Raw genomic sequence first — 22,534 nt, forward strand, 5'->3', positions numbered from 1 at the left:
ACTGACCAGTGTGAAATAATACGGACTCTAAGCAGGAATTCCTAGGTGGCCTCGATCGTGTTTTATGAGGCATTATTTCATTGCAGGTACGTAAACAAGTGATGAGAGGTAAAAGCCTGTTGTAAAATATAGTCACTTTTTGCAGGTTAATTTTAGAACTGCTGGTAGGGGCAATGGTTAGTCATTGCAACAGGACATGTCATCAAATGGTTTTGTCCATTTTATGACAGATTCCGTGTACATTACATTCTAGGGAATAGTTTATTACTTTTTTACAGAAAGGGAAGATGAAAACAAAGGTGCCAACACTTTCTACTCTGGTTGATACTCAATGGTATGTACTTACTTTTGGTAGAGCTATGAAGGATGCCAGATGCCCAGACTTAAATATAGTGTATTAATCTGACTACAGGAAATGAAAACTTAAACCAAAAGCACATTCAAATTTATTGAGGCATTTCAAGAAGCAGTTCGGTAAACTAAGCAGTAATAATTTTCAGCAACTACTAGTGAAAGCATGTGATTTTGTTAAATTATTGAAGCTTTGAGAAAGTTAAGCATGTACAGGAAATTAAGAGGGAGTATGAAGAAATCCAGTCAGTATGTTCAGAGTTTAAGATTTCGTGTTATGGTGAATAAGGTGGTGGTGACAGATCTGCAGCAATTTTTTCATAAGCTGGTGGAGCATCAGGTACCTTTAGTAAAGAAAATGGGTGTGAAAGAGGGAAAAAAACAATTGAGTTACAAGAAAATTGCATTAAAGATGTAATGAGCTATTTACTATTATATCACATATGGCATTACCTCTTAAAATAGCTGAGCTCATTCATTATGTCTTTATTTTTTTTAAGGTTAGTTTTTGCTAATATGTTTTTTGGCTTTGCATCAGATTTAATTAATTTTGTTTTATCAATTGTCCAAAGAGGGAATTTTTAGTGTTATAAGGACAAGATTTTATCTTTTTTTTTTATCCTGAGAATTCACACTAATACTGAAACTTTTCTCTAAAAGTCTTGATGCGGGTATATTGTCTTATTTCCAATGTTAACAATATGGGCAGCTTATTTTAAATTATTTGTAAATTAGATTTTTCCCTATTTTAAAACTATTTAAACACACCCATAACTTGACATACATATTTATCAATTACGTTATTTTAACTTTTTTATAATTATAGGTTTGAATAGTCCATCTTTCTGCAATGATTAGAGGAGCTAAAACCTTGAAGTTTTACAAAGTTCCCTGACAGTCCTTGTCAGGTTATAGTATACCAGGCATGGTCCATTTGTTGTATTAGGGCAGGGGTCCTCAAACTGTTTAACCAGGGGGCCGGCGCGCGGATGCAGTGGCAGGCAGCCATCTGCGGCTGCTTGGTTCCCCCCCCAACCCCCGGCAGGGGGGGGCGGGGGGGTCTGTAAATACCGGGGGCCGGGTTGAGGACCCTGGGGGGGGGGGGGGGGCGTATCCGGCCCGCGGGCCGTAGTTTGAGGACCCCTGTATTAGGGAGATATTTGTATATTCAGTATATTTCAGCATTCAGGTGTTACATCATTCTAATATACGTATAATGGTCATACAACTTAAGAATAAAGGTAAGTGAAGGAAGAGAATTTTTTAAAAGAAGAATTCTTAACAGTAGATTTACTGTGAAAAGCGTTTAACAAAAAATTGTGCAAAATCCTACTTTTTAAGTTAATGTAGAGGCATTGAAAACCTAATCTAGAGAGCACACCCCAAGAAAGGAGTCATTGAGTGGCTGTTTACCAGGATTGTCTGGCCATGTCATACTATGTTGTAAGCAAACGAAACCCTGAGTTGCAACTTACCACAGAATTAAAGCTTCTGTACTCCTGCAGAGCCATTTTGCAGTCCAGTATTGTTCCTTCACCTACGACGGTTCGTATTGTACCCACGCTAGAGCTTTTCTGTGGCAGTTTATGAAGAAATATGGGGAAGATTAAAGGAAGAAGGGAATGTGAAGTTGGAGCAAACTATGCATCATTTCATATTTGACAGCGTATGTACAGCATGTATTAGAATCTGGGATTAGGGTCAGGCACAATGCCAGCAAGTAAGAGAGATCATCTACCTGTCACTTTTTGCTGTCTCTGCTGAGACATACCCTCTCCCCTATATTATCCAGTAATATGGGATTACCAGAAATTATGAAATTATCAGAAAATGAGAATGGCATTTACCAGAAAAATGAGAATCACATTTTTTAGGTCCAGGACTGCTGCAGGAATTGACACTTTCTCACATACCCAAATGCCACCTCTTTATCCCACCCATTTCTTTCTCTAATCTCCAACTCTTTTCCATTTTTCCACCTTTCTTTTATATACATTCTGTACCAGGCTAGCCAAAAAGCTAATAAAAATCTGATTTTCAAAACCAGAAAGTAGCAATATGCAATGAGAGTGAATGAAAGAGATTGTGCTTTTTGACATGATGTACAAAGCAGGCATAAAGGAATTCTGGTTTGCTTTTTCAAGGCTTTTTGAGTACTACCTTCCTTTTTGCAACATTTCACTATGAAAGTTCAGGTTTTATGTACTATGCCAATTGATATATGTATTGGATAGATCACTGGAAAGGTAACGGGACAAAGTTATAGGAATTGGCAAGGAAGTGGATTTGCTAACTTAGATGACAGATGGTTTTTAATTCCAAATGGTTACATCTTCTTTGAAACACTAGGATGACTAGAAGATATTTACTGTAAATAATATTTCCAGTAAATATATAATGAATGTAATATATATTTTATATATTAAACATATAAAAATAATTATATGTATAATATAAAACATACAATGTAAAAAAATTCAATAAGGCTTTCACTTTAAATAATTAAGAGTGGCCTCTCTTTTATAGGAGAGAAAGCAGAACTTCAGAGATAAAGCTTTGGGACTTCTAATAACATGTTATGAGGAGGATTGTACCTTTGTTTTTAATATCTTTTAAGAAGACACAAAGTAGAATTTTTTAGAAGCAGTGTTTAGAAAGTAAACCTCAAACCTGCACTGTTGGGTTGTTTTTTTTGTAAATCTTAAAACTGCAAGTAAACTTTTACACAAATAAATCATGCATCACCCATACGTAATACTTACTTACCTACTTGTAAGTTATTCTTCTCTGCTTCCTAGATTAACTCTAATCATATCTGTCCTTACTTAGGGGCAAGTTTTATGAATAATAAATACATTATTTTTATTTAAATGAGATTACATAGAACACATCTTGGTTATCTGTAAATATCATAATGCTTCCTAGAGATCAGTTTTTCCACTGATGTGCAGAGTTGAGCGACAGGCTTCATCGCCCTATGCTTCTGCTTCGTCTTACCCCTTTGCCTGACTTGCAAGTTCTTCAGGGCAAGGTGTGTTTCCTATTGTGTGATTTTACCTGTGTATAGGTCAGTGTATATATTGCCTGAGGTAATGATGTCCTGTTACAGATTTGATGTTCTCTGCATTAATGTAACGCAAGTAATCATAATGTGTCATTAAAATAATAGCATGCTAGAAAGTGAGCAGCCATGCTTACCCGCAGACCTTTATAGCCACTACGTCTTTTGTAATACCAGCAGCCAAAGATAAGTAAAATTGCCAGGACCAAAATGAAGAGTCCAACACCCAGAGCTCTGTTGGGAAAGCAAAATAAAATAATTAATACCAGAGCTACATGCATTCTCCCAGGACTAAGAATGATTAGAGCAAAACTTTGTGTCGGTATCCTTTTATCAGAGGAAAGCATGGAGCAGAATTTAACTCAGAAAATAGACAAAGTATCAATAACTTCAGCCACTCTCTGTCAATTAGTCAGTTGGCTAAATTCTCTGCCAAGTTCTTAAGCATTTTAAAAATGAGGAATATATTGCTTCAAAGATAATGATCTACCAGTGACTACTGCATCTAGAAAAATCCCTGCCAGTAAATCTGCAGAGACACAGCTCATGTTTATTTGTCAAATTTCTCTAGGCAGCAAGTGTTGAGAAATGGGTCCTGACTGCATTAACTGAGTCATATTGCAACAGCTGCTGGTGACAGAAGCTTTTTTTTTTTTTTGATACATAGAACACCAAACAACCTCAAAACCTGAGTAAGAAACTGAATTCTTCATAAAGAGCTCTATAATTCTTTAGTTATTGTTCTGTGACATACGAGGCACAGAATTGGTGTCACTGGGTCATTTTAGGGAGCCTAGGATTTGCAAACTGTGCTGTAAGACATCCTTTCCACAGCTCACTGAGGGCTTGGAAGAGGTAGTGCGGTTCCACTATCTTGTCAGAAAGCAAGCTGACAAAGTAATTGCAAGTTTCCTAGTCACAAACCCCTTCCTCCTATGCTAATATACTCCCCATTAAGACATACAGAATTCACGCCCCACTTTTTTTGTTCTTTGTCTGTTCAGGAACCGAAAAGTCTGCAAAATGCTTAAAGGAAAAAGAGGACAGGAAAACAGTGACCACATGAGTCAGGGTAAACCCATTCTAACATACTTCCATTGGGACTGAGTAGTGCAGTATGTGATTTATCAGAGACCTTTTGTATCTACTCGCTGTCATTTTCACTGACTCAGAGTCTTGTGAAGGAGTGTTTCCTTGTGACCTAAGAAGCCTGAAAGAAGATGCCAGCAGGTTTTGTGTGGCAGAACACACTGTCTTTTTGTCTGAACTGCCTGTGTGCAGTTTGAAGTGTGAAGCCTCTCGTAGCCGAAGAGATTTTCTTTTTCACAGGTACCTGAATCTTGCAAGTTACTCCTGCCCTTCAAGACTGGGTGTTGGCTGGAGACCTGTTTAACCCAAGAACACAGCTCATGGCATTCACTTTTTTTCCTGGTGCAGCCATGTTGCAGCTGATCTTCAAAGTCACAAGATAGCTCCGCTGGTTTTGTCACAGTCCCCAGCACAGTTAAAACTTGGACAGACTACTTCTCCAAGCGACTGCTGCCTTTTCTGCCTTTTGAAACTGCTTTTTGCTTTTCTTGTGCTCTGTGGGTTTAGCCATCCATTAGCCTGTATCCCTCACAGAATATAATTTCTGGAGTTGGTGATTTTAACTGCATGTTTGCCATGTCAGCTCCTTCCCTACCTGTTCAGAGGCTAGTATGAAAAGCGTGTATGCAATTTCTTGCAATTCCAGCTATAGCTACAGCTGTGCTGTTAGGAATCTGTGCTTGTATCTTAAATGCTCCTTCTGGTACTGGAAGGAGAGAGAGTCACTTTTTCGCTTGTCTATCTAGAAGAGCTGCTTACAGCTGCAGCCACTAGAACTCATGGCAGTTAGAGGTGAGCATGCTTAGTTTCAAGTGCTGAGACATGACTAGCCAGCTTTTTATTTTAGAGAACTGAACTGCTTTGGAAGGACTATGAGAGAGTGAGCCTCCCCTTTTCTTTATTCTGTCTGCCCAGGATAAATGGAGAAACAAATATCTTGCAGTAGGGGGAGGGGGACACACACAAGCCACCGAGTTTGGCAGCCAGTAAACCAGTATCAGAAGCACATTCCACTACAGATATCCCAAACATATTGGAAATATTTGTTTAAAGTAGTAACATATCACCAGTGGGATAATGTCACTAGTAATCCAAGACCAAACATAATGTATTGTAAGCCAAAACAATTAACTTGAATTAGTTCTGCTTAAGTGGAGTCTCACACAGAAACAATTTACTGACAGTCACATTAGTATGGCATTGATGTCTCTGTCTGCTTTTTGATGGCATTTTACCATTTCTCTGGGATTTTGGCTTGTATTATTCTTTAGGGTGAGACAATCCCTTGAGGTTCTGAAGAGTGGTTTGTGAATCTGGAGATAAAACAGTGTAAAGACCACCTTGCAAACAGCCTCAAAATTCTAAATAAGCCTCAGTAAACCTGGTAATTTTATTAGAACGACTAATTACTTGTGATCATATGATCACAGTCTAGATTCTTGAATTCTGCAATTTTTCTTAACTGTTGAGGGCTCTTTATGATTCTGCAGTGACAAACATCAGAGACAACTACAGGATAGCTAAAATGCACTCCATCTATATACAATGGCGACTTTCTGATACTATTTTGTACATTTCTTTCACCATAAATTTTATTCACCAGCTTACATACTAATATAGGTTTTGCTTTATGCTTACTCTTCTGCTGCAATATAGCTGTGTCCTTTCCCTCTGAAAAAGTTGTCATCTGCGTGGTGGTTTCTCCTGGGCATTTTGTGACCTTGGTCCTGCTCAAACCTACAGGATAGGAATACAATGCCTCAGTGGAATAAATAATTTGTTATCTTTAATATATATTTTTTAAAATTTTTTTTACATGAGCATTTGGTGGAGTCAGGGCAATCTGATATCTTCAGAATCGAGTAGATCCATATACATATGCACCTGCCCAATTTTAAGGCAAAACTCAAAACCATAACTATAGCCTACTTTTGAATAGCTCCACTGACATCAAGATATTTATACCTGAGTGCAACAGAGAAGAATTCAACATGGTCTCTTTAGGTACTAAGTGACAGCAGACTTCTGAAGCAAAATCTCTTAGGAATATGGAAAGAAGGGCAATTTACCTGCACAAGAAAAACTGCAGAAGAAAAACTAATATTGTCCTTAAAAGTAGTTGTTCTTTATTTCTGTTACTTCCTGTAAATGCTCAAGTTTTCAATCAGCCTAAACTCTCAGAGACTGATTGATTTTCAGATGGTTATACTAATTTACGTCTGCTGACAATCTATACTTAGATGTGCAGGGAATTTTATATTATAATCTTAATTTGCATTCTTAAAGGAATAATCATCCAGCTAAAAGCAGTGTGAATAGTTAAAAATCTAATTGATCAAATATAGCAAAGAAGAAATGCACAAGTACTCATAGTGCTGTCATTTAAACAGCACAGCAACGGATCCTACTTGATAGTTTCCAGCTAATGTACCAGCCTTACACAGGTAAAGTACAAAACCCAATTACTTCACTGAAGAGAATTCTAGCCAAGGATACAAAACATTTACAGAGTTTGCTTAGAGACGGTCAAGCCTCTTCTGAAGCATAATTTTGAAACAACACAGAAAATCTTGGGTAGAATAAAAAGCCTCTTACCTCCTTCAGACCTGTATCCTGTCTGTTAACAGAATGGCATGTGCAGCTTTCTTTCCCTTCACTTGGTCTGTTTTTTTCTTCTTTGATCTGTTCTCTTATGACTATCACGAGTTTAAATTCCTTTCAGTACAGCTTCTGAATGCATTAATTGGCATGAAAGAGGCAAGGAGACAACTTTTCATATTCTTCTTACAGTCTGCATCCTTCCCTCCTAATAAGCAGCTCAAAAAATTATTTTTTTCATTTATTACATGCCCTCTGAGAAATGGCTTAACACCATTTTACCTGCCTAATTAGTACAAGCTCCTAGAGTGGGCACACTGCTTCTAAATTCAAACATGTTTCTATTTAGGGCTAATTATGTTGTGACAGAGGGTTGGTGGTTTTCTATGTGTTCAGCTATAGCTTTGTTTATGCACACTTTTTGCACCATTGTAACACTGGTTACACAGTTGGAACAGAGCTCATCGGTGGATGTTGTTGTACCATGATAGAAGTGTCTTAGATTAGGGAAAATACAGTTTAGTTCTGTGCAGGACTAACGAAGCCTGGTTTCCTACGGATTTGTGTGAACTGCCTGTCCTCACGCTACAGAAATTCCATTTACAACAGCAGGCGAGAAATGGCAGTCTGGGATTAATTTGGGGGTCTGGTTACTATGATCGGCTAGCAGTGTTAGTTACTGCCGAAAGTAAAAAAGAAGATAAAATAACTATGTTCTGCTTGTCATTTGTCCCAATGAATTGTTAATTTGGGTGCCTTTGTCCTGCCACTGATTTTTTAAGTTTGAAGGGCTCCAAACTTTGAAGTTTTCACTTATCTTTGAAGCTGGCTCTAAATGTGATTGAAAATGACTTGATAGACTCAAAAGTGAATAGGAAAGAACAGACAGTGTGATAGATCAATATCCATTTCCTTAGGAAATCAGATTAAAAGTCCTTACATCAATATTCTTAGCTAGTGCAGGGCTGGGAAGGGCCAAACCATTTTTCTGCTTATGTGTTTTGTCTAATTATGGTAAAAATCTAATCTTTGTTTGGACGTTTTCCCATGGTGGTGCCCCGTGACAGGACCAGAGGCAATGGACATGGACTGAAACATGGGACGCTCCAGCTGAACACCAGGAAACACTTTCTTGCCATGAGGGTGACTGAGCCCAGGCACAGGTTGTCCAGAGAGGCTGCAGAGTCTCCATCCTTGGAGATATTCAAAAGCTGTCTGCACACAGTCCTGAGCAACTGGGGGCCCTGCTGGAGCAAGGGTGTTAAATGAGATGACCTGCAGAGTTCCAGCCTCAGCCATTCTGTGATTAACACCACAAGGGTCTAATTGTTTTTGCTAGACCCACTAAAGTTTGAAACACCACCTTTTTTGGAGGGAAAAATAAAGGAAGGAGAAAGAATGAACATTAGTGAGAAGCATAAATTCACTTATTTGGCCAAATGTCTCAGCGTTTCTCCTATATTATCCCAGATTAACTCCATGGGAGTTTCAAAGGTGAAAGAGATGCAGGGGACGTTTTTGTAGATACCCGTGTGTGTAAAACAGTAAGTTACGCTATCACAGTCAATCACATTCCCAAGCAAAATGTCAGCCCTTGTGCAGTACTCTGAAAATGTCGTGGGGCTCATTGTCAGATCACGTGTTTTCTTGAAGAAAAGCTCCACTTCTGGGGGACTGTGATAACTAAAGGGTCCTGTTTGTTCTTGTCAGAATCAGAACTGAGACCTACAGAAAATCCATGTGATGTCAAAACCATTCTCTGCCCCATCCTTGCCTCATGGGGGGCAGGGGGAGCAAAATGTCAACTGTTTGAATATTCTGTGTTCTGAATGTATCTCTTGTTAATAGTATAACACGGAAGGGGAATAAAAAGAACAACTTTGTCATGGATCTGCGGTGCCATCTGGTATGTAAATGCACATTGCTGCTATTGAGGAATTGGATGGATGAGAAGGTGAAATGCCATGTCCTGGTTCTGATCTCAGGGTTTTTTACAAAATCTTACTTCTCTGAGGGCACTGCTAACTCCATGGCTTGTAAAGTCACTGGAACTGATGTATGGATTCCATGGGTGTTACCTTTTTAAAGATAACATTTCAGAAGAAGAGTACTTATGAGAAACCCCAGATCAACTCAGGCCTTTTGTGATAGCCAGCAAGCAGTGGCAAGCCTAGGACACTCTCATGAATCTTGATGACAGGTATGAAATTAATGCTTCAAGTGTAAATGAAAATAACATGCTGACTTTTTACAAGAATAGCAGTTGGTTTTATGCTGTTGACAGTATGAGTCCATCTTTCTAGGACAAGATTCTGGGATTCTTATTAATCTATTTGTTTCTCTTAATTGACAATTTTTATTTTTCTCTGGCTTCTGAGCAGACAGAGCAAAGTACCTTGACAGCTGATTAACAGCTTTAGTTTTGAGTCTTCCGGAAATTTCAGTGGAAACTGTCGAGTGTTTCAGTGCTAAATCTACATTAGCAATAAAACAGTGCAGTAAGAGTGAATAAGGAGATTATACCCCTTTCAGCTGGTGAGAGATCCTCATCTCTCCATGATTTGGGATTTACTTTGAAGTAGGTATTATCAGGCTTCCAGGGCAGAACAGTTTTACTATAGGCCTGATTTGGAGTTTTTTTAAAAGAAGTTATTCCTCAAATTGCTGCTGCCTTGCAGGAGCGGGCTGGAAACTAGGACCATGCGTGGCAATCAGTTAGCTGAGGGGAATGTGCTCGAGCTTGTCTAGACAACAATTAACATGATGAGGCATGTTTGCAGAGCACAGGGGAGTGGGGGACGGATGGCGCCAAGGAAAGGTAACACCTTGCTGTTAATTGCTGGTAGTTAACCACCAATCGGGGATTGCCTAGCCTGCAATGCTTACCTTCAACAACCAATCTGTTTAAAACGTGCACCTTCTGAAAGTGTATATAAACTCGTGCTTCCGTACAATAAATTGACATTTGCTTGCATCAAGCTGCGTCCCGTCTCTTCATTCGCTGCACTGCCTCAACTGCAGGCACCTCCAGGAAGCAACATGTTGTCCTGGTGACTGCCTTGCACAGATACCATTAATATGCTGCCATCCTGAAAGCCTGGTTCATGAAAGTAAGTTCCTCCTCAAGTAATTACCAAGTGAAACTGTGGTCCTTAGTGTCAGACCCATCTTCCTCTGCTCCATCTCTGAACAATGTACAGTAAAGGAGTGGTAGTCTTAATCCTGTAGTAGCTATGCCAAGAGGATGCCCTGAATGCAGTGGTGTTTGTGGTCCTGAACCTTGTTTTTCCAAAGAAAAAAGACTGGATAGCTTTCTGGTGTGTTTTTCTTTGCTGCTACTTTATCTGTGGTTGACTGGAGGATTGTTCAGATTTATGGGACTTTCTCCATGAGATGCAGGATGACCAACCATGGGTGAAAACCTTTTGGATGCACTCAGGCTCTATCTGGATGAGGCAGAGTTATGACTTCCCTTGCATGTAATTTCAGGAGGCCATATCTGGGTTCAAGAGAATGGTGTTGCTTTCTAAAGCCTCACAGTTCCGCTTCCACCAGTGAGTGGCTAAGTGGTTTGGAGTGAGAAACTCTTTGCAGGTGAGCTGCTGATTTAGGTTTCTGAGGCCATCTCAGAAACTTTGTTTGAAGAAAGTGAATATAGGCAACACTGACTACGTTGCCTATATTCACTATATATTCACCAGCAGCTTGGAACAAAACAGCCCTTTGCAAGCAATCCCTGCAGTAGCAGTCCAGTGAAACTTGACTTGGAATATTGCTGCTACACCTAAAGTAAAAGCAGTCCCAAAATGACTACAAGCACTTGCTACTTCCTCTGTGCTATTAAACAGATATAGTCTTCAGCTGACAGAGTGTCCAGACAACTAATGCTATTCAGCGCATTTAGCAGAAAAAGATAAAAGAATGACTCTTCATTTCTCCCTTCACAGGCTCACAGGATCCTGTTCAGACTGGTGGGGACCTGGGGGGCTCTCCAGCCGCAGCCCCAGCCCAGAGCTAGCCGTGGATTCAGACCGGGCTGCTCAGGGCATCACACAGCAGGGCACAAAACCCCCAAGGATGGACATGGCCCAACCTCCCCGGGCCCCAGCTCCACCACTAGTTTGTCCTCATAGCTCCAGCCTGAGCATCTCATCTTTCAGCTTGTGCGGCTGCCTCTGGTCCTTCTGCCACCTGCCGCTTTGAAAAGCCCAGCTGCATTTCCTTCTTCCCTCCTGTCGGTCTGGGGATGCTGTTGCATACCCCCAAAGCTGCCTCTCCTCATGGCTGGACCAGCCCTGATCCCACAGTCTCTCGGTGGTCCTCTGCTGAACTCAGTCATGGTTATCAACTTCTTTCCTGTACTTGGTGTCCCAAAATGGATGCACAACTGCAGAACAGGGGGGAATAATGACCTCCCTTGACCTACTACTGTCTCTGCCCTTGTTCACACAGCCCAGGAAACCACTAGCCTTCTTCACTGCCTGTATCAGATGTCAGGACATACCAAAATACAGAAATCAGTGACGGGGCTTGTAAATATAGAATTTTAACAAAGTCAGAGGTGGACACTGCATCTGGTAAACATCTCTCCCTCACCACCTCCAGCAATTTCCCTTCCTTTTATTTTATAAAATGAAAAGTTATTTTAAATATCGGAGCACTGCAGCAGACTAAAGACGAATACTTTCTAGAAAAATCTAAGTTTTTCAATTGACAGGATTGAAAAATGTTTTCTCAGAAATTTCAGGGCCTTGCTACAAGACTTTGCCCACCCAGTTGTGTCCCTTTCAACGTGTGTTCTGCAATCAAGCTGATACTTGAGTTATTAGTGGTTAGCTAATTTCCTGTAAGTTAAATTAATTTTCTTAAATAATTGTTATTCTTATGAAACAATAAATAATTAATTTACGTGAGTGATTTATGTTAAACTTGGCTTCACAGATAAATTGTTTCAATGGTAGAAGTTTCTGAAGTTCATAAGTAGGGCAGTTATATTTGTGATAGCTTGAGAGCTTTTAAGTAGTATGTTTTTTCCTTTTAGTCTTTCTTTTTAAATGTGATCCAGCCCCTCCTCACTTCTTTTACATTCCCTTTTCCCCTGATAAAATAAAACGACAAAAAAATGTTATTTGGTTATAGACTTTATTCTCATAAACTGAATATTCACTCAAAGAGCCTCAAGGTAGTTGAAATGTAGGTATAAGCAGTCACCTAGTCCATCCCACCTTTCTGAAGGACAATTGAATATATTCAGATTCTCTCTCATGTCTTATCTATTATCTGACATGTCTGTGTTTTCATATTCTCCCTATAGTCTGTTTCTACGCTTCACAGGCTACAGTAAAGTTTTTCCCCATTACATAACTCTGCCTTGCTGCAAATTATATTAGTTACAAATTGCCTTAATAAGAAAATGAATTAAGGGTGTCTTCTTTATCTCAAGCTACTATGGATTTGAAGGCTGTTCTCATGCTCTGTACAACCTTTTTTCTTCTAAACCAGACAAACTTTATTTCTTACACTTTTTCTTTAGGCTGTGTTTTCTTAACCTTTCTCATTCTTGTTCCACGTAATTCTTTGCAGCTTACATGCCTCTTCCACTTAAAGCCTTGCAAGCATCATTATCTCCTCTATCTTATCATAGCATGGAAAAACATTTACTATTTTTAGTATAGGATTGCATTTGGATTCTCACTTGAAGTCCACTGTAGCCTTAGGTTTTCCTCTGTTCTTCATCAATCCTTCTCCATTTTATGTGTGTGTATTTTGCTTTTTACTTCTAATATTTAGGACTAATATTTATTTCTCTTTACTTACATAACTTTCCCCATATACGAAGTTTATTTATTTATCAGATTCGAGCTCTGCTCTGCAGAGTAGCTGCAAACCCTTTAGCTCAAAAATATATTCATGTACTCTTGCTTTCACATCCAGCTTGTGTACTGAAGACACTGAACACTAATTCCCCATGCTAAACATCTGTGAGCTGATGCCTTTTTCTGTTTTATGGTGATCACTGCAGTCTGCATTTGGGGGGATGTTTTCTATCTGCTGTATACATAGGTATATATGCTGTATATTCATGATAATTTGATTTAGACTATAGTTTCCCTACTTTGCTTATCATGTTCCTGTGGGACTTCTATAGCCAAAAATGCAACTTCAACATCAAAATAGTATGATAAAAGTTACTGGTGTGGTTTGCTTGTAAACTAATGACTTTCTTCCTCAGTTTCAAACATTCCTACCCAAAACTCCCATCATTTTATAAAACCTACTAATATTGAGCTTTGAGAAAATAAAGCACTTCCATACATCCTGAAATGCTGTTAAGGTATCTGATGTAGTCACACCACTACACTATGTTCTTGATACCTTCTGTTTTGAAGTTTCAGGAAGTGGAGGGAAGGGTAGAGTAATGTTGGCTTCTTTGGTTTAGTATTAGGCTGGCTTCTTCTTTCTTTTTTCTGTTGAAGCTGGTCTAAAGTAACTAAAAATCCAGCTGATAGAACAAGAGTGGCTCCTGCCATGTAGAAACCTGCTCTGTAATCTCCAGCCATGTCCACAATCAGACCTGGAAAGAAACAAATGGCAGCAATGTGAATGATAGAAAACAGGGTAATGTGAATTAGTTCGGTAGTGTGAACATACCCTCTGAAGGGAGTACCCTGGCTACGCCTGTCTTGCAGCTTTCTACATCATGAGTGCATGGAACATCACCCCATTATAGCATTTTAAGATTTGAAACACGATTCACGTCTCATTTACTTCGTGTATGTGAATTGCTAGTAATACAAAACGCTTTACAGTTTGAAGCACTTTCAGCCTAAAGCACAGCCAAAAATGAAGGTAATGACAGAAAAAAAACCCCATATCATGCAGCCTTGTATCCGAGTAGCTCCATGTTCGGTGGCGTAGCTATCACCAGCTGCTGTAATTTGGGCTGTCACTGTACAGCACAAGAGAGTTTAAGGAAGGAAATGAGAGGCATCTGCTGGAGACAATGTTGGAGAGGTCACCTGAAGTGTAGTGGGATTTCCCTTTCATTTTACAAAGAGTCATGGATATTAACAAAAAGACCCTAGGTTTTAGGTAGCTTTAAGCCAAACGAAATACTTAATGCCATTGTGTACTGTACTGTAAAAACAGTAGTTTTTAGTAGTGGCATTGAAGCAGTATGTGTGGTAGTATCAGCCCTGCGGGTACAATGGCAGGTTCATTTGTGGGCTGACGAAGGTTGCTGGCTTGGTCTCCCATTGGAAAGTCTGTCTGCATTTAGTGTACTCCCTAGCCCTCACTCCGAACTAACATCAGTCCTGTTAGGCAAAGGAACTCTGAATCTAAATCTTTTAGATTTTATCCTTAAAGCAGGAGAGAAGAGCTCGGGAAGCACTTAGGATTCTCTTCTCTTCCATACATTCTAGCTTACTATATATACACAAAGAGGTTACACTGATCCCCAGGTAATCAGTGCTAGTGACCAGCCACTATATAAATGTCGTTAACTTTGTATTTTGTTCAGATCTTCCTAACATACTTTTGATACTGTTCTATCTCAAATTCTCTACAAATCTTTCTGGTTCCTGTATTTTCAAAAGTGAATGAAAATATTCCGGTATTCAGTCTGACCCATTTGTAACCTCTTAGTGGTGTCATTACCACAAAAGTCGCTGTACCACGTGAGCAGTGGTCTTTGGACGAGCACTCAGATCCACATTTTACAAGCCACAGTGGTCTTTTTTCTGCCATATCACTTTGTAAAGTCCCTACAGCTTGCAGTTTTTGTGTCTTGCATTTTTCCAGGACAACTTTGTCTCATTGCCAGCCCATAAATCCATGTGCTGTCTTATTGTCTGCTTTTTCTTCCCACTGTTATGTGCTGCCTCCCCCATTTATTATATTGATTAGCTCAAAAGCTGTCTGAAAACAGCAGGCTTCTCTGTGAATATTTCCTTGAGGTTTACATAGCCTAATGTTTCAAGCTGTTCAAGCTGACCTTCTGTAGAAACCCTCCCAGCAATACCAGCATTTATGCAACATCGCTAGTCTCAGATTTCAGTTTCTTCTCTGAAAGTGTGGATCTGCTGCTTGTCTCAAAGGTACACTTTCATAGCAAGAGGGTGGGAGTCCACTCAGTGGAATTCTGTGGGATTTAGGAAGCAGCAACACCACTATGCAAACCCTGCCATTCTTACCTGCTTCCATGATGAATAGGTATCTAAATCCACATAGAAGATAGGAGCAAGATATTGTGGAGAGGAATTAATTTTTTTTTATATACGGTTCTTGGTTCAGATACCCCTGAGCTAAAAAAGGGGAAAATTTCGGTCCAGATTCATGTTTTTTTCAGTTTGGGTTACCGTTCCTCTTTCTTCTTGTAAACTGTATTTGGCAGAGCATCATCTTAACTTACCAGCAAGAGGAGGCCCCACAAAACCTCCAGCACTTCGAATGAGCATGAAAAGTCCTAGAGCACTGTCAAAATCTGGCATGCCCGCAACATCTGCTAGCACTGTAATGTGAACGGCAACTGTCGTACCAAAGAAGAATCCATAGAAGCCAGTGAATATTGCCAAGGACAGGTAATTGTTAGCCAGTGGCAACAGCATCAGGGAAGTACTGATCAGTGCAATTGTCATTGTCAGCAAATGAACAGTTCTGGTAATGTGGAGATTGGCATACCAGCCACATAGCAGTCTGCCTGCAAAGTCCACTGTAGCCAAAATGGATAGGAGGGATGCAGTCCACGATTCATCTATTCCCAGGCTGTAGCTAAGTGGAACTAAAAATAATGGAGGAACAAAAAAACTCATAGCAGCTAATAGGCCAAAAATGGCATAAAGTACAAACTCTGGTTGCCTCACAAGCATCCAGTTGAAGGTTTTGTGTGTGATGGGAGACTGATCTTTGTCTGTCCTAGATTCACCATCGCCAGGCGGTGTCTCAGTTTCAGAATGGCTAGCCTCAAGCAGGCAGCTGCTTGCCAGGGGTCGCATCAGTGCTCCACAGACACAAATGTTGAGTTGGATGCCACCTATGATCAAGAGGGCACCTTTCCATCCATATTGACTGATCAACCACTGGAAAAATGGCCCAAACGTGAATGCAAAGGCAGATTCTCCAGCACTGGCAATAGCATTGGCCAAAGCTCTTTTCTTGGAAAAATAATGGCTAACAATGCTAATGGCTGGCGTCCATGAAAAGGAAATCCCAAGTCCTGAAAAACACCAATACAAATAGCACCAGTTAGACACTATTGAGGCATTTTGTGAAGGTGGAAATCAAAGCAGTCTGTGCTCCTACATTTGCGAAGTTAAAAACTGGTAAAAGAAAATAATTTTTGTTCCTAGCAGAAGCATGAGCTCAGCTGTACCATGTGTAAGAGTTTATTTATGGTGTATATTCTGTAAGAGCAAGCTGTACGTTCAAGAAAAAAAGCAGGAGTATGAACTATACAGTACTATACGCTCACTGTGAAGAAAAAAAAAAAAAAAAAAAAGGTTGGTTTGACAAGTTTTCCAGTGGGTGAGAAATTACATGGCGGTGTGGTTGGAACCGGAGGGATGTCGGTGTCCCTGCTGTCCGAGCGAGGGCTGGCAGCAGACCAGGCCGCTGGGTTAATCTGAGCCGTGCTCAGAGCAGGGGGCAGGAGGACGTGAAAGCAGCTGCTGCGCTTTGCGCCTGGTGTTCCTGCCCCACCGCTCTGAGCAGGCCTCAACCTGCTGTACGTCACAGCGATTTTAATGGCTCCCTAGAAACTATCTGGCAGCCCAGGGCTGCCAAAGAGCTCAAATTCCCGACGTTTTCTCAGGCATCCAGCGTGGAACTGGGAATGTTTTATTTTTTTCCCTGCCAACTCCACTTCCTGTTCCAGGAAAATGTGCTGGCTGTAGGAGACAGCTTTCTGGCCTGTTTTCACCTGGAGTAAAGGAAAGGATTGAAATCAACTGAAAGCCTGGGCCTGTGTTCAAAACATAAGGTTATTTGATAGAAAGCACAAAATTTGGGATCTCTATGTCCTTGTACTTCAGCACTCCATATCATTTAAACCTTCACAGAGTCTTTGGCTCCAAGTAAAAAAGGAAACACTTTTCACTTTCTGGTTGCATGTAATTTGCAGGTGAAAATTACTAGCATCTAATTATTCACTTTCTTCATTGCTGCAGGTTTCTAGCACAAATTCTTACTTCCAGAGTGGGACCTGAGGGAAATGACCTTTAAAGAGGGCTGCTGGTTCCAGTTGCTCATGAAATCAAAATGGAAACCATATTTTTAAACTCCTACAATTAGCACCCTCACATAAGGGCTCTGAGCTGCTGGTGAATGAAATCCACAAAGTCATAAAGTTCATACCCTGTAGGAAGCCAGTTGTTGCATACATCCAGATCATGTTGAGTCCAAGACATCCCAGTGCCATTCCTGAAAAAGCCAGGAGTCCTCCAGTGATCACAACTGCCCGATGGGTGTACCGTACACACAGTGAGCTGGCAACAGGGGCTGGATCAGCAGCAGAACACGAGAAAGATAAATACATTAGGAACATTAAGCTGATTGACAGCACCAAACAATCAAATAAAGCATTGGAGGAGAAACACTGTTATAATGCTTGTCTTAAACAGCCAGAATTCTGCTGGATGGGGGGGATCAATTGAGATTTTAAAACTGGATTCTTGCTGATAGGGAAATGACTGTCACTGGGACGCAGATTTTAAAACATATTCAAAATAGCGGGACTTTTTTCAAGGGAAAGTATTCCAGTGCCTTCATTGCAGAATAGTTCTATGGAGTTTCATGTAAGGACACAACTAATGACATGACAGAAATTTGTGTAGCATTTCAGCAGAACACGAAACCCCAGTCATACAACCTCCAGGTTAACCTATAAAAATAGTATTAGAATGTATTATCGATACGGCCGGCATGAAAACTTTCTGGAGAATACTAATCTTCATCTTTTAGAGCTTTGCAAAATTATCTGTTCATGGAATTGCAAATGCTTTATAAAGGACCAAAAATCGAGGTTTATGTCGAGGTAAAACTTCTCCAGTAAATTTGCAGTTAATTTCTTAAATTTATTTCAGCAGTATGGTTCCTGTCAGCAGACTACAGGAACACTTCAACACATGAGGGCAAAGTTGCACCAAGTACAGATCTGAGCTGGTGCAGCAGTTCCAACCGTCAAAGCACTGGTCTGGAAGCACCTGAAATGCTAGGGCTATTTTTGCTTCATTAAGGATCAGTTATACTGCCTGGCTGTTTTTCCATCAGTGTCACAGAGTTACGATCAAGGCCATGCCTATCATGGAAAGTGACTCTCTGTTCTGTGGGGATGTTTTAACACCCCAAGTTGAGGATTATTTTTAAATACCTGTGGACTGTAGAGGGATCCCAGGCAGCACCTGACACTACCCGTTCTCGGTGGGGTTTAATAGTGCAAACAGGGAGTCAGCTCCCTACGATCTACTAACATTCTGGAAACTGGAGTTCAGGAATAAAATGAAATTCAGTTAATGAGGACCATGCTTATAAACTGAAATAAATGGGAAGACAATGAAAAGAGAGCAGTCAGCAAGGAAGCTTTTATAGTCGTTTGTAGGGGAAGGTTATTGTACGTTCACCTGTGTTAAGTAAGTTAAGAGAATTTGGTAGCTAGAACAACTGAAATAAACCTGGGAGAGAGATATTAATGGCTGCAAAATCTGCAGGACATTCAATATCTGCTACTACACCAGCAGGTAGCTGGCAGAAGTTATACAAATCCCAAATGTCTCATCAGCATTTACAGCAAAAATACAATGATTTGATAAGCATGTAAAAATGATACTGGAATTCAGTCATGGTCTGTAAGATGTAGTGGAACGGATGAGACAGGATAAAGCATATACAGTTAGAGGATTGTACATATATGATGAACAAAAGAAGAGAAAAGTAGACTAAGGATAACAAGAGAGAGATCCATAGAAGTGCTTAAACACAAGAGAAACATCTGCAGTTGGGGCAGAAATACTGCCCAAAAGCAGTTTTTGAAACATCTGCAGTTGGGGCACAAATACTGCCAAAAAGCAGTATTTTAAACAGAAAATGAGAAGAAATAGGCAGAAATTGAATATGGATTAACAGGAGGAAGAAAGAAGCTAGCCACATAACTGGAGATGGAGAAGATAGCTAGGGTCCAAAGTCTGAAAGGATACAGGGCAATACACAGAAAACTTAGAAAAAATGGAAAGGGATGATAATCACAGTTTAAAAAGAAAGGAGATGGGAGATGTACATCACTACCAGGAGAGGGCCTATGTGTGTGATGGGGAGAATCCTTGCTGTGGTAAATTGAACAGCCTGTTGCAGATGCAAACTCCAGAAGTAGAAGCATGTGCTCTCCTTCCACACAAGACACAGAGCTGCTTTTGAAAGGATCCAAATGGGAAAAAATAATAATCCACTGATCATCCTTCATACTGAGTCAAATGACACTGAAGGTTTCCCAGAGGAACATATTAAGAAAGACTAAGCCAGGCCAGGAAAGATGCTCAAAGAACTGGAGGCTCAGATGATCTTCAGCAGAAAGTCTTCTGGTCCCTATAAATGAAGCAAAGGCAGGACAAGATAAGGAAAATTACCTAGTGACCCAAGACATTATGAGCTTCTATACAGAAGGGGGTTGGAACTTTTGGCCATCAAGCTGTATTCACTGAAAGAGGACTCTTTTCATTGGATTTCGAAGGATGAAAAACAATTTCTGCTGAAAATTACAGCTGCCTTCTTTGAAGTTGGCCAGCCTCACACCTAGCTAGGCAAATACAGTTTTGCTGGTTTATACTTTATATTATTATTTAATATACTCTATCCTTGATACATTCCTATATAATGTAAATATATATATATATAAAAAAACAAACCAAAACAACAAACAAACAAAACAAAACCCCAAAACAGACTTAAAAAGGACTTTGAGTTCTTTTATCCTCCTATGTTGGCTTTTTTTTCTTGTTAAGTTCATATGCCTGAATGACAAAATAGTATGACAATAGGTCATGATAAGTCTAATTTGTAAACCAAATTTGATAGATTCCCCTTTATTAATTTCTGTAGTCTGTGAAGTAGGCGGAAAAGCAGTTTTTTTCACTTATTTGTCAATTAATTATTTCTGTCAGAATAAAGCAAGCAGCAATGATAACAGTTTATGAAACTCACAAAATCTTTTTAACTCATGGCTTGCTTTATCTTTTTACTTTGACTTTTGAATTATTGTTTTGTTCTTCTGAATAAATTTTTCAAAGAAAGATCAGTTGCTCGTGATCTTAGGAAGTACTGCAGTTACAAGCAATAATATTGATAGGTGTGGACTGAGTAGGATGCATATAATTATATAGTGTCTGTGCAATGAAATGTCTCCACAAACAAAATTATGACAGCATTTATTATGTAAGGAATTTATTACATAAGGATACTTACCTATTGCAACTATTTAGCTGTACGGGAATAAGTAGAGTGGACTTTGCAAATTTGGTACAGTTTGTGCCTGCACATGTTTGGAATCCTCACCATAATGGTGAAGGATCATCAAGTTTACAAAGGTGCAAAGGACTCTGTAAACAATTAAATTAAGAGTCAAATGCAGCATATTTGGTATTTTTCCCTCCTTTGTTTGGTGAGATACGGTATTTGACCTGATTGCATAGTTCATTACCTTTGACTGGGAAAGTTCACTTCTCTTCCCTTACTCTCTGTTTGCATGGTCTTGTCTTCCTTATGCTCTCTATGAGTGAAGTGGGGTGGTTTTTTTCTTTTTAACTCAGTGATTTTTCTGTTAGATCAATAACTTGGAATCATTCAGAGGGGAAAAAGGAGAGCCAGAACTGGCAATACACAGAAGGAAGGGGGACCTTGATATGATAAAGATGTGGCAGAAAGCAGGACTGAGAGTCACCATTTTGGTATTTGATTGCTTATCTGCTAGGCAGGGTCACAGTCCTTGTGTCTAAAAGTACTTTGAAAAAGTGGCAGTCACTGTAAGATCAGTGAACTTGTACAAACCAGTTTAAGAGCTTGATCCAACAAGCTCTGCAGTTCTGATTATCTCAAATGAGTTTGATTCAAAGCCTGTAGGAAAATTGAATCATAAGTCTAGGTACGTGAAGTTCTTTATGACAATCAGATTCCTGTGTATATGTAGCGTCCTCATTAACCCATTCCATGTCTGAGGCATGGACACATTTTTATGAGAGGAAACAAATGCCAATTTTCTGTAAAGACAGAAGAAGGAAGTATTGTCCTTACATGTTTTCATTTTGTGGGTTTTTATAAAGGAGGTCTTCAAAATCTCTTGATTAGTTAAGACATTAAAATAAGGTGCTAGAGGAGTGCTTCTACCTACCTCCTAAATGGAAGATGGCAATAGTTACTGATGTGATCCAGGAAGTGGTGCTTGCAAGTTCATCAAAGTGCTCCTGGATTTCAACAAAGAACAGACCAAAAGTCTTGAGGACAGCAACAGTGAGGCCCATCACGATGAAGGCTGACACTACCACAACCCATCCATAGCCACCATCTGGTGGACTGCTGTCTTTGGCCTGCATCTTTTCTAATTCTCAGATCTCCTCTCAGGCGTTTTTTGCTGGGGCACTAGCGATGGTGGTGAGGATTCTTAACAGATCTGCAAATTAGTAGAAGGCCCAGCATTAAAGAAATCAGTTAAAGTTTCTAGGAATGGCTTACAGAATTAATCACCAAGTGAAAATACAATATGCATTTCAGTGGTTTGATTGAAAATATTACCTTGGAACATGCCCCAGGAGACAAAAAGCAGGGTAGAAAGTAAACAAAAGAAAGTAAAAAACTTGAAAAAGGAAAAATATTTAGGTAAGGAGGGCAGAAAAAAGCAGCACGTACTGAACCAATATAGCCATTTTTACAGTGTAAGCAACTTGCAACGAACACTGCACAAGAATTTTAGGGCCCTCAACCTTTAAGCATTTATAAACATTCATGGCTCCAGCACTGCAAGGCGTTTTTGCCAAAATGGGGAACATGCTTCCTTTTAAAGGCATCTTAATAGGGAAGCACATCTTATTAATGCATAACTGAAAAAGTGTATTTCCCCTTAGAAGTTTTGTGACAAACTTGGAGTAATAATGCAGTGCACAGAGGGCACAGGATCTGGCTGAGGGAGGAAAACATTCCTACATTTTTCTTGTTTCTTCATGGACATTAAATTCTGAGCAGGCATGTTGTACAGAATGCAGGGGACCAAAAAAGACATGGCACAGAAAGCAGGTTTGTCCTAAGAAGGAGAATGTGAGCTAAAGATAGCTGAAGATGTACTATACTTACATTTATCATCCTTGTGTGCAGCTGGAAAAGGTGAGGGTTAAGAGAGTCCATACCACTAGAAGCCACCCACTGAGGTACATGATCTCAGGAGGACCTAAACCACTG

General features: G+C 39.8%; 2 protein-coding genes across 2 annotated transcripts; both read right to left on the minus strand.

Moving 5' to 3' along the window:
* Positions 1-297: 297 nt before the first annotated feature.
* MLANA (melan-A) lies at positions 298-9,793 on the minus strand. Its single transcript, XM_040580844.1, has 5 exons — positions 6,140-9,793; positions 3,550-3,646; positions 2,346-2,348; positions 1,827-1,925; positions 298-695 (listed from the first exon to the last, which is right to left on the minus strand). Exons 1-5 carry the CDS (start codon positions 6,211-6,213, stop codon positions 627-629), a joined length of 342 nt encoding a protein of 113 aa, XP_040436778.1. The 5' UTR covers positions 6,214-9,793; the 3' UTR covers positions 298-626.
* Positions 9,794-13,446: 3,653 nt separating this feature from the next.
* LOC121080737 (monocarboxylate transporter 13-like) lies at positions 13,447-21,675 on the minus strand. The gene is made up of 4 exons (XM_040578859.1): positions 21,474-21,675; positions 17,453-17,596; positions 15,513-16,316; positions 13,447-13,673 (listed from the first exon to the last, which is right to left on the minus strand). Exons 1-4 carry the CDS (start codon positions 21,673-21,675, stop codon positions 13,447-13,449), a joined length of 1,377 nt encoding a protein of 458 aa, XP_040434793.1.
* Positions 21,676-22,534: the final 859 nt, after the last annotated feature.

Source organism: Falco naumanni, chromosome Z (genome assembly GCF_017639655.2).
Source record: "Falco naumanni isolate bFalNau1 chromosome Z, bFalNau1.pat, whole genome shotgun sequence".
NCBI classification, from domain to species: Eukaryota; Metazoa; Chordata; class Aves; order Falconiformes; family Falconidae; genus Falco; species Falco naumanni.